Source organism: Lissotriton helveticus, chromosome 2_1, assembly GCF_964261635.1.
Source record: "Lissotriton helveticus chromosome 2_1, aLisHel1.1, whole genome shotgun sequence".
NCBI classification, from domain to species: domain Eukaryota; kingdom Metazoa; phylum Chordata; class Amphibia; order Caudata; family Salamandridae; genus Lissotriton; species Lissotriton helveticus.
In genome coordinates, this window is record NC_136059.1 from 1,441,947,928 (window position 1) to 1,441,960,481 (window position 12,554).

The window sequence follows — 12,554 nt, forward strand, 5'->3', positions numbered from 1 at the left end:
TTTAACATGTAGGAATCGGGAGGCAGGAGACTAGCCTTGAAATCAATAGTCTCCCGCCTGAATCCGGAGGGTTGGCATTTATGGGCTTTTGTAGACAGGAACTGGTCTTTTGTGGCTTCAGTATGCACTGCCAGTAAGTCCAGTGCTTAAATTGTAAAAAGTGCCAGGGCTGTCATCAGGAGGCCACTGCAGTTTGCACCACACATTGCCCCTGTCATGCTGCCAATGATAATAACAACACCTTTACACACCCACAAGTGTGACAAGTCTGATTATTTACAGGCCTTCAAAGATATAAGTAAGTCTTGGGCGGCTGTCCTATTCATTGTTAATGTATATCGAAATAATTATGAACTGTTGGTGTGGTCCACTCTACATTAGCTAGATAGCGCCATCTCGTGGCAGACTGTAAAGAGCCCAGTTGTTGATATTTAAGTGTGGGTGCCGAGCACCAGAAACCATGGGCTCAAACTGCAGTAACCTGAAGGCCAGTGCACAGTATAGTATGTATTGTAGTGTTTGGCCCTCAGGCCCACATGGCGCGGAATGACGGACACAGACACCTAGAAGTATGGTGCGATACATGGCCCGGGCACGTGCGCCCGGCCCATTTATTAACAGGGTCACATGACTGGAGACGCCTGTGTGAGTGTGTCTGACATCACAGGCGAAACACTAAAATGTATCCAGCCAGATACTACATGTATGTCACGCTCTCTCAGCCTGCCAGTTTTTTCTCAGTGCACCTGACAGGTAAGGAAAAAATACGGGTAATTTAATTGAGTCCCAGAACATGACAATACACCCGGTTCAGCCCTCAATAGAAGTCAATGGGAGTGACACATTCTCACGTTTTTTTTTTTATCTCCCACTTTTCTCTTCCAAATGTTGGCATGCACGTGAAGTAACAGCAGTAGCACCCAGGATAATGAACTGCATGGCTCCGCTAAATACTTATATCGTCCAAATGACGAGGCTATGCCAATGCTTTTTTTTTTTGTAGTACACGAACATTCATGGAGTTGCCCCAGATTACGAGTTTTATCTCCTGGGGCATAACGTCACTCTCACTCTATAAAGGCAATTTTGCCCCGCCCTGTTTCCGGTTGGTTAAATTTTCACTGAGTGACGTATGCTGAATTCCGGCCATTCACGCTCCGAGCCTTTGCCAAGATGGCGACTCACATCCGAAGACTGAGAGGAGGTCAGTGACAACTTTGGCAGAGCAACATTCTGTTGTGATTACAGACCTTGTGCTGGGGGTGGGTATGTACGGGAGCATATGAAAGGTGCCGAGAAACAGCTTCTCACTGAGAACTATGTGAAAGGGGCTTTCTTTCTTCACAGAATCGTTGCAGAGTGTAGGCAGAATAAGCATTGGCAAAGCCAGTGGGTCTCGTTTTAGAGAACTATTGGCCCTCTCAATAAATTTTCTTACAAGCACGAGCCAACAAAATAGTGCGCCTCGTCACGTTTTTTAATTTTTATAATGTTTTGAGAAGCGGGTCTGTCAAGGGGAACTCGTGGGGTCGAGGGGAGGAGTGTCTGAGGTGTGTAGATGATAGAAGCACACAATCATGTGCAAGGGTGAGGTGAGCCTCTGTGAGCTAGAGACACGAATGGACAAGAGTATGGGGGAGGGCAGCATATGTGCAAGAGAGGGCAACACGAGCACAGATGGAGGCTAAAAGCACACGTGTGACCGATGGGGGGGGTACAGAAACTCACAGGCGAGAGAGGGCACTTAAGTGCGAGTGAGAGAGCGCGACAGGGATTGCTGGGGGCAATAAGCGCGAGCGACACGTGCGCTCATGGACTGCTTCAAGAACCAAGCATTGGATCGGCCAAAAGGTCTCGCCATTTGAACCGTATAAGTTTGTAGCCATGCAATGATTACATAGCACATCATTATTACACTGATATATAGGCACTTGAGCAATTGTTGGCAATGTTGCCCCCTCCGAATGGTGGTGATCTACAATTCACATATAAAAAAAAAATAGGGGATGTGTGGGGAATGGAAAAAAACCTCCTGTTTCCTAAAGAGCAATAATCACCCACTCATACTTGCGACTGAAAGCACATCCAGCACTAATATGAATGAATGTTTTTTTTATTTGCATAATTACTTAAAATCATTGCTAAGTTGCAGTACATTATCAAAATTATGCTAAAATACGTGTGTCGCACCAATATGATACAAATGTCTAATCGTATATAAAAAATTGTCATGGTCAACAGCGGTTGTTACAGACCATTTCTAAAATGTAGGTTACATTCTAAAATTCATTGGTTTAAAAATTGCGTATTAGAAAAAGTATCTGTTACTTATCTGTTCTTGAGACAGTCACTTGGTTAGTTGGGGGTCTTGTGAGGGCCACGCAATCGTTTCCTGGTGGGGGCTCTTCACTGTTAGTCTCCTTCTGTTACTCCTGGAGGCACAACTATTGTAACCGACCGATTTTACTCTGTGCTGTTTTCAATTTGGGCCCTTTGTTTTATATTCATGAGGGCTCCGTGTTGGACTGGAGCAGGGCCACTTCATCAGCGCATTTATCCCATGCCTTAAAAACATTGGTTTTAACCAGGGCCGGTCCTAGAACTCCTGGGGCCCCGGGCGAAAGAGAAGATGTGAGGCCCCTCTAATTTGCATGTATCTTCCAGTCGCAGCCGGCATGACTCGCGGTGGAGGATCTCGTCGGAGTTCGGAAGGGGGGGTGGAGAGCAGGCAGCCTCCCTCCCCTCCCCTAAGCCAATCATAATGCTGCAATGGCAGCGTTGTGATTGATCAGGACGCCGCCCAGCCAGGCGCCTATGGGGAGGCCATTTTCCCATGTAGGCTGCATTGCAGCCTACATTGAGCAAGGCCAGAGTGCGCAAGACAGGTTTGGCCGAACAGTCAGCGCCCTTAGCAGTTGGCAAGGCAATCCTCTCCTGCCCTAAAACAGACCCGTCCGCCCCCAACGAAACACTTCTGCTTTCTCGCAGTGCTAGAAGCAGAAACATAAAATGGTTGTTTTAGCATTTTGTGTTTCTGCTTTTACGTGAAAGTAGTGGGGCGTCGCTCCTCCCCCCTAGTGAAGGAGCCGCCCTTGGTAATATCACAAGAAGTGACATCATAGAAAGTGACATCGCAGGACTATTGATCTTATTTGGCATCCCTGAAGAGACCTAACGTGGATATCAGTAACATGGACAAAAAGATAAATATACAAATGAAATAAGTCCTTATATTTTAAAACTGTTAAATTGATTACATTTGTCTCATTAGATGGAAAAGCTAGGTGCAGGTCTCACAAAGATGTATATTATTTACTCCTCATTAACAGATTGATTCCAGATGAGTGCATGATACAATTTCCAGTTCTGCCTCATAAAGGGGGGGAGATCCTGTTGAGGTAATGAGGGACGGGATCATTCAAAATATAAAATTACACAAGAGAAAACCTCTCACACCATGGATATAATTGCACATTTCAAAAGGCTCCCTTATCTTTCTGTGCCATTATTGTGCTACCTTAGGATGACATTACGTAATTTGTTTTAACGTAAGTACTCTCACCAGAATCCCACACTCCCATGCTAAGAGACGTAGGACAATCTTTTTTGTGTGTGTGCTCTTTACTCACCAGAATTATGTTAAGTGCAAAAACACAACACATATAGTACAAAAATACAAGACACCATTGCAAACAAAGATTTTACATAAACAAAAACAGTCTTAGATCAACTGAGACCACTGCTAAATCATACATTGACTTGAAGGTATGCTACAGATTCAAGGGGTTGTCAAATCAACGCTTTTGATTTGGTATTAGAACTGTAGGAAGTAGATGTGGCCAGATTTAGCACTGGGGGAGCCCTGTGCCCCCAATGACTTGCTCTGCCACGGATTCCCTCACTACCACCCTTTAACAGTGCCCCTCAAGTCTCCATAACTACACTCTCTCTCAGATGCATTTAATTTGATAAACAGCACCACTGATACCAGTTTAGAGTGTCAGAGAACTTTATATCACACATTACACAGAGATAATCAATAATACGTGTGGAAATCACAATAGGTAATTTTACATAAGACAAAGGACTAGGAGTCACATGACAATCGTACTAGTAGGCAGTATAGTTTAATAGTGATTGATCTGGAGAAACACAAACTCTGAATTTAGAACGTAATACCATGGTTGGAAGTTCTCTTTAATAACCAGAATTGATTTCTGTTCAAGTGAACCCTTTTCGCAACATTATGTTAATCAATGACTGGGGAAAAAAACATAACAATGTAAATTATACCTTGCAGTTGGCATGCAGCTCTTAGATGACAGTTAATAGCTCATTGTTCTATGTTAGGATTTTGACTTATAAACTGCAAGTACCAATAGGATCTCTCTGACAAAAGCAGTAATCCGCTGGCCTATTTACATTATGTGGATTTAGTGATCTGCATGGGACATGTTCTTTGCAGCGAGCACATTATCCCTCTGCGCTACCTTTCCATGAGTCAAAACTTCCACTTGACAAACCTCCATCTCTCTAGGAAGAACATTGATCACCGGAGTTTCATGACATTTTTATTGTTGCCGTAAATTCCTGGAGGCCAGGAAGGAGGCAGCAAGTGCTTTTAGAAACATAATATATTCGCAAACATGACCCAAAGTCAGCGCTCAATGCGATCTCACCGTTTGCACCGCCCTAGAGCCTCCCTGCTCAAGGGTCCTGTGACCTCAATGACAGAGTCACTGTTGCTCTAGGGTGTGCTGCTTCGTAGGCCTGCCCAAAAGACTTGCGGTGGGCTTCAATAGGGATTGTGGTAGACAGGCCTTCAAGGTTAACCCACACTTGCCACTGCTAGGGTTCACCTGCTGGTGCTAAGACACCAGGGCTTCTAAGGTCGTGCGGGTCCTTCCAAGGTCTAGCATGGAAATGTGCTCCCTCAGGGAGATTGGTCTGGTGGACTGGTCATGAAGGCTGAACCTGGCTCCCCAGTTCCAAATTCGGCAGCTCTGACCATAGTGCCACATCCTCTCTCCACTAAACACCATACTACCCCACTGAGAGAAACTCACACTGCCTTCAACTACAACCCAATTGTGCCCCGCTACAAACATCTAGAGGCGACTCATTTCAAATTACGCACTAGACAAGAGCAATATGCTGCCTAAAAAAAAAGTGACAACATTCTGGAAAAAGCAAACACTCATAAGGAATGTAAGATTAATTAAAGCATTTGGAATGTAAGCAGGAACAACATGGTTACCTTAACGCTTTTGCACTTATTCAGAAATGAATGAGTGCTTTTGCATGAAAAGTTAAGGCCATGACTACAGGGCCGGAACGGACCTGCTTCAATGGCCATTGAATATATCCTTACAAAACAAAAGCAATATGGTTTAAAAAGACCACATTTGTGAATACAGAGCAGCGGTATGCACTTTATTTTCCAGTCCGCCCATCAAGGAGGTATTGCAGTACATCCAGAAATGGTGCACTTCCCCACCCGGGGAAAACAATGCTGTTTAGAGAAAGACAAGAAAACAAAAGTAGCGCTTCACTGGTAAACTCTGTGTAGTGGCACTAATGTGTTTTGGGTGTGAATAAAATCAATCAGGCCCCTTTTCGACCCACTCTGTCTTGCTTTAGTTATTTTTTACAGTTTGAATTTTTTATTTCTCTCTTTCCCAAGGCTGCACTTTGGAAGTGAAAAATGTCACAAAAAAGATGACCTTTCCAGCAAAACAGTTTTTCTTTTTTGGATTCATTTCACAGGGGAACAAATAAAGGAAAGGAAAAGAAAGAGGGAGTAGTGGCTACAAGGCGCTGGGAAGGGGGCCCCCACACCCTGACCTTGCAGATTTCTATAGTGCTTAGGGGCTCAGGGAAAGGGGGCCCCACACCTGGACCTTGCAGCTTGCTCTAGTGCTTCGAGGCCCAGGGAAAGGGGGCCCCCTCCCTGGGCCTTCGAAGCAGTAACAAGGCCTTTCTTAAAACACTGCCCCAGCACCAGTTTCTCTGGCTGCTCCCTCCTCCCCTCACCCACTGCTCCTTACCTGTGTCCGGCTGGTCCTGGAAACAAAGGGGCCTTCTGTCACCTAGCAACAAAATGCAGACAGGGAATGGCTGGTACTTAAGAGAGGTGTTGCCTCGCCCCTGACACTCTGAGCCCTATTTGCTGGCCCTGCTGCTTAGACTTCCCCACTCTGTTTGTCCCTCCCCCCCTCCCCTGCACCCCTAGGAATGCCACCACGCGGTCGTCGACACCAGACATCTCTGATGTGTATTGTAATGTGTGGGGAGGGGGCCCTGGTGGAGCAGGGGGGCCCCCTGCCTCTCACCTGAGCGCGAGGCCCTGGGCGGCTGCCCATACTGCCCATGCCTAGCGCCGGCCCTGGTTTTAACAATCTACATCGGTGTTGCAGTAATGCCGGGCAGCAACATATTAGGTGAACCAACTATTCTGCTCTATAGTTGCATCTGACTATGTTGCTCGACGATTTCCAGTCGGGGTTCAGTTCTTTTATTGGCAAGGGGACTAGGCGTACCCATTGAATTTCTTTCAAGCATTACTTTCCTAGGGCGTTGTTCACGTATGGCTGAATTTTGTGCTGTAGTGTAGTTCCTATCTTCCCAATAGGCTCTGCGCATTGGAATAATACCTACAGCAGTAAAGGCCTAGGCCAGACGTTAACTAGGTCTACTACTGTCGATACTAGACTTAAGTTTTGGGTTTGCCAGCGTAGCTCAGAGTTCGCTAGAAACTTTCTCGAATGTTCAGGAAAGAATTAACTCCCCTGATTAGACAAGAAGGGATTTAGTTTCTGACAACCATAGAACATGACAACTTTGCTCTCCCCTAATCAAGAGTCAATCTCGAGAGTCGTGTGAGCACAAGGCAATTATTTTACTCAGTCAGTACGTGCATTCTTAGTCTCATCAGATTGTAGAGAAAAGGAAGAGACGGGCGTGTTCAATAAAAAGGTGTTATTTATTGATCAGTCTCTTTTCTCGTACAAGAGAAATGGATCGATATTATTGCAATACTTATAGTTAAGTAAAGTGCATACATTAAAAGCAATAGTATAAAATAATACTGTAAAAACATTGATATGGTTTCTGAGCCATATGATGTTTAAAATGATTAAAATATATTTACATACACATATACATTTGACTAAACGTACTCAACTGGTGTTTCTAAATACGCCTACCCCGTGTACCTGACCTAAGTCTAATGCGTGGGCGGGAATAGAAAGTTACAGTTTAAGTTAAGTTTGTTTTTGCCAAGTGAATAACTAAAGAATTCTCTGTGAGGGGTTATTCAGTTCTGTACCTGGAAGTTAGGATGAATGAGGAATGGTATCTCTTTCTCTGCTCTCGATATTCCAGGCTGCCTGCGAGGGCTGCCCAGAAGCGCCGGTGCTGGGTCTCTCGGCTTGAGATAGCAGCGCGTCTCTCAGCGCGTCAGGAAGGCGGGGCTGCTGCCAGCGGGGTCTGCTTCTGCTCTCGGCTTCGGCAAGTATGGCTGCTCCGTCTCGTCACCACGCGTGTGTTTGCATAGGGCAAGATCGGCAATATTTATACCTTAAAGGTGCCGAGATTGACGTAAGGATGGACATAGATACGTCAATAAAGATGTCATACGACTTGCTCGTTAGCACATTCTTTACTAAAGTTCTCTGTGAAATCAAAACAATGGCCGCACGGATTTTCCAGGTTGTCATAGGTTTGATTTGTTATGAGAACGTCGTATGCCTTATCAGGGGCTGGAGGAATGTCGCTTGTCTAATTAGATCTCAAGCGTTATGACCTAATCAGATAACACGTTCCTGTGCCGTAGTGTGACTGCGTCAGATAACGGTATCTGCATCATGGGGGCTTTTCTTGCCTCATGGGCTGACTGTTAGTTAACTTGATAGTTAGTTTAACCAGAATAGGGTCAGGAATAGGGGGATCGATTCAGAACCTATAGGAATACATGACACCCACTCCACGCTAACTATGGTCATATTTACTAATCTATGCATAGTATAACCTAGTACAACATACTATAGAGTATAGTGTATACCTTACCACCCCAAAATACATAAATGCATTTTGAAATTTTCAAATATACTGAAAAATTGCAGTCATATATATTGTATGCACTTAAGCTATGAATTAAACGCTAAAGTAAACACGCATTTGTAGACATTATTGCTTATTTGGTATATGAGAAATACACATGAAATGGCTCTTAATATGGCTATACAGAAAGAAAGTCCGAGACCATTTCATCACATAATAAAATATTTGTGAACATACCAGCGGGCAACTAAAGTTTATAAAGTATCTAAAAATAGAAATCTTAGTTCTCTAGGAATAGTTTCTTACTTTAAGCAGAAGATAAGTGTCCCGAAAATTTTGTAAAAATAATTTGGGGCTGCTAAAAAATTGTTGTCCGTGAACTGGTGGGAAAAATTGTTCATGTGACTTTATTTTTAAAGTTGAAGGCCGAATTCAGGGAACGCCGTGTGCGAGCTTGCTCAAAAGTCTCTATTTCTGTTCTGGAGAGAACATCATATCATTAAGGCTTTCGAAAAAACTGTCAACAGCTTCATGGGAAAGTTCCACTAAGTCGGAAATAGGTGTAACCATGCATTCGTGCGCATGATTGTCTCCATTGACATTCTGATTCGCATTGCTGACAGAAGGTCGTACCTGTTCGATGCTGCTTTCATCTTGAACTTCACTACTCTTCAATCGCAGTGGTGAAGATTCCAGGAATGCCGTCATCAGGATTGGCAGCCTTTGAGGGCAGCACAAAGCGTGAACCTTGGTAGGAACCAACAATGTATCTGCATCCACTGGCGCATCCGATTGTAGCGTCAGACAGGTGTCTAACACGCATTCTTCTCCGCATAGCAGACATCTCAATACAGGTAAAACACACCTTTGCCACATCGGTCGACATGATAGAAACCAAGTCATGTTTAGGTCTCTAAGCCGGGAGAGTCCCAGGATTTTTGATATCCGGTCCCGGTATCCAATGGCTAGGATCGTGTCTTCCATTGTCGCGAGATTTTGATCTGTGACATGGGTTGCCATAACGAAAAATAAGGACTAAGAATAGGATTCCTGCAATTAGTCCCAGGATCAGGGGAAGTCCGCCAAAAATCGAATGGACGAAATCTGGAAAAATACCCAGTATGGCTTTGAATGGTGTTAATGCCATCGAAAATACTGTCTTAAATACCTTTGAGACCCCAGTGGTATCAGAAATATTTAAGATTTCGCTCAGGATTTCCGCGAAATGTACGGGGGAATTAGTTGATAATAATGTATGTATCTCTGCAGTCGTCCTTGCGACTTGTAGATCATACGTTTCTTTTGATGACGTGAGCCTTGTAGGCGTCTGAAGAAGCACTGTTTTCATTCTGCTTAAAGTATCTATTCGAATAGAAGTAATTTTCAAACTGGGCCATGCCCTTGCCTCCCTGTCTGGAAAGGAGCTGGGGAACAAAGAACGTCCACAGCACTTGACCTTCGCAGTCGTAGTGACAAGATAAGGAGTCCCGGGCATAAGACTACAACATCTGCGGTCTACAATAAGAATGTAACTCCCATTATAGAGTCTTTGAAAGAATGGTTCTATTTCAGTTGCAGGTGCGCCTTGCTGGTGACATGAAAGGTTGTATGAATTTCCTTCACAGGCTCCATGCAAACTAATTCCGTTACACAGAAGCGTGCCGCTTAGTGACATAGCAAAATTGTTGCCACTAAGAAACACTTTCTGTCCTTTATTACTGACACATGCATGTGAATAGGGCAGGTTCCAAGTTGTTTTAAGGTACCCCTTTCCCAATTTCTCGTACATGCCAGCCTGTATATATTTTTGGCAGTATTGAAACCTGAAGGTTGAGATTGGAATATTTATGATTCCGTGGATTATCCATTCACTGACAGGTCGTTCTGACATTGTCATTGGTAATCTTTCTAGTTTTTCAATGCTCAAGATTGTATAATCAGCACCCTTTTGCGCCATACCGATTTGTCTATCAGTAAGGTTAAAGATTTGGAATAGTGACGTTGTGTTGATTAAACGCCAAGGCACATAGCCTGAACGCAGATTTTGTAACGTCCAGCCAAGCTGTACAATAGAACGCAATTGTGACTGACCATGTTGTAATAACAGTAAGTCTTGCGATAATATGTCGATTGCTGAAGACACAATGCTGTCCAAAGAAAAAATTCTGGAGGACAGAGTCATTAACCCATTGTCCACTACAGAAAGTGATTTTTCCAAATTAATACGGTCAATTTCCCGTATTCTCTCTGCTGTCTCAATTTGAGTAACCTTCCAGGCCTCATTGTATGCTGCATATACAGAGGCTGCTATGAAACGCTTTTGACGCTGTTTGCGTGGTCCCATTATGAAATCACGCAAGTCAGCACCATCAGTAAGAAAAGTTAGGTGTTGCTTAATTTCAGGCAGTGTGGAAGTTTGTAGCCATTGAAGGCATAATTTGCCCACACTGTAGGTTGTTATTATCCCTGGGTGATGTCTCTGGGGATATCTAGGGTCTGGCCTGGTCATTTTGAAACCCTGTGTTTTGTTCAGGAATCTATCTTGACAGTTTTCTGTGGGCCAGATCAACCATTGTTTCCAATCAGGATGTGTTCTGTTTTGGTTTAATATATGGTTTACGTCTATCTCTTCATCTGTATCAGAGTTATTGCTAAACATTGTTGGCTTTGGAATAGACGGTTTATTTAAATCTTTGATTTTGGCTAAGCCAAGACAGGTGGTTTGTTGAACAGTGTCATTTAAAAATATCATTTGTTCTGGGATCATGCAGGCTCTTAACAAAGCTTCTAAACCCTGTACTTGCCAATCTTTTGTACCCCAAACACTTTTCAAATCAACATTTTTGTCCCAATAATCAAATCCAAAAGTATTCATTTTTTCGAAGAATGAATCTGAATATATCAATTTTGTGTTGGTTATCATGGTTTTCATCCCTGTCTTGTTTGACAATTTAAAATAAAATGTTTCAGCATTACTTGTGTTAAAACCTGAAAAATATGAATATTTGTCGTAAACGGTTCTTGAGCTCCCTTTTGGAGGTGTAGCACAATGTTCCCATTGATTATAATTTAAAACATTTCTAGGTTGTGCAGATTTATGTAAAAAATGGTTACCATAGTGGTTATAGCAATACATACTGTCATAATTTGTGGAACCTTGCAAATAATCATGTTTTGTAAATTTAGCAGACATTACTAAGTCAGACATCATGTTATTAATGTTTTCGAAGTCCCAATCATCAGCAAATGAGTTTGGTTTTGCAAAGTCACTCAAGGAGATCTTGATTTGGTGTGGATATTTCAGGATCTCGACCGGACCATAAATTTCATAGTCAGTGTTGTCCCAGGCTACCCCACCAGGTATCGGATTGGCTGTGAAGTTGGCTGAAGAAAGTTCTCTTTTCTCGACGTGTGAAGATGTGTGTGGTTTGAGGACCAAGTTGATGTTCTGACTTGCTGTGTCCATTTTAGCATATTTTCCCTCAATGAAGCGTCCCAAAGTAAATACCATGATTAGCCAAAGTATGAGGATAAATGCACCAAAACCCACCCAAAATTCAATCCATGGAGAAATCAGATATGTTTCAGTTGGTTCAAAAGTTCCTTAGCTTTGTCTTTAAAGGATTTTGATGATGGCTGTGTCTTTGATTCACTGAAGCCTTCAGAGGAATCATCGAAGTTGATGAAGTACCCGGATGCAGTTCTGTCAATTGTTCCAATTGCTTCAGGATTTTTGTTTCTTGCATTGTCACTTGGTACTTCATTGTAGATTGGTGTGTCTCTGCTAAATGTTTTTATTTGGGTTGTCAGAGGTCTGAGTTCTATTGCATTGTTGCATAGTCCTTGTTGTTATTCTGTAGGCGTTTCGAATGTGATGAGCCTCTTTGTTAGGACCTCTGTACTGGTAGCAAACCTTGGTGTTCTGCTACTTATTGGGAGTCCACTTGGCCTACTGTTTGTTATCGGCCACATGTTGTGGTTTTACCAGGTCGATGGATACAACTCGGTTCTCCTTTTTACCAGCAAGTGGCGGTAGTACAACTGATCTTGTCCCGTTGACAGACAAGACAGGAACTGCTTTTCTGTAAGAAGGCCCAAATTCCTTCTTTACCGCGATCTTCTCCCTGACTAGATCCCCGACTTTTGGAATCCAGACAGGTCTTGCTGGGACAGGTGGTGATTCTTCAGTGGTTGTTGGCTGTTGTTTCAACTGTATGTTGCTCAGGTCTTTTCTTGTTTTGTTTAAGTCCTGCAAAATAGCCAAACGGTCTTTGACATCAAAGCTTTTTTCTTTAACCACTGAAGTCTGACTGTCGAGGTCAGAGATAATCATTCTAGTTCCAAACAATAATTCGTACGGACTGAATCCCTTCAGAGAATTTCTTGGCAAGTTATTTAGACTACGTTGGACACTTATTAGATGTTTGACCCACCCAGCTCCCGAACCTAATATCCTTTCCATTATAGATTGCTTTCTGCCTTGGTTTTTTCTT

General features: G+C 43.2%; 1 protein-coding gene across 1 annotated transcript in view; it reads left to right on the plus strand.

Annotated features, from left to right (window-relative positions):
* Positions 1–1,113: 1,113 nt before the first annotated feature.
* Positions 1,114–12,554, plus strand: part of MRPL1 (mitochondrial ribosomal protein L1) — a 549,098-nt gene continuing 537,657 nt past the window's right edge. Inside the window, exon 1 of the mRNA XM_078676360.1 lies at positions 1,114–1,204. Within this exon, the coding sequence (XP_078532486.1) occupies positions 1,174–1,204 (31 nt within the window). The 5' untranslated portion in view covers positions 1,114–1,173. The remainder of the gene's footprint in view (positions 1,205–12,554) is intronic.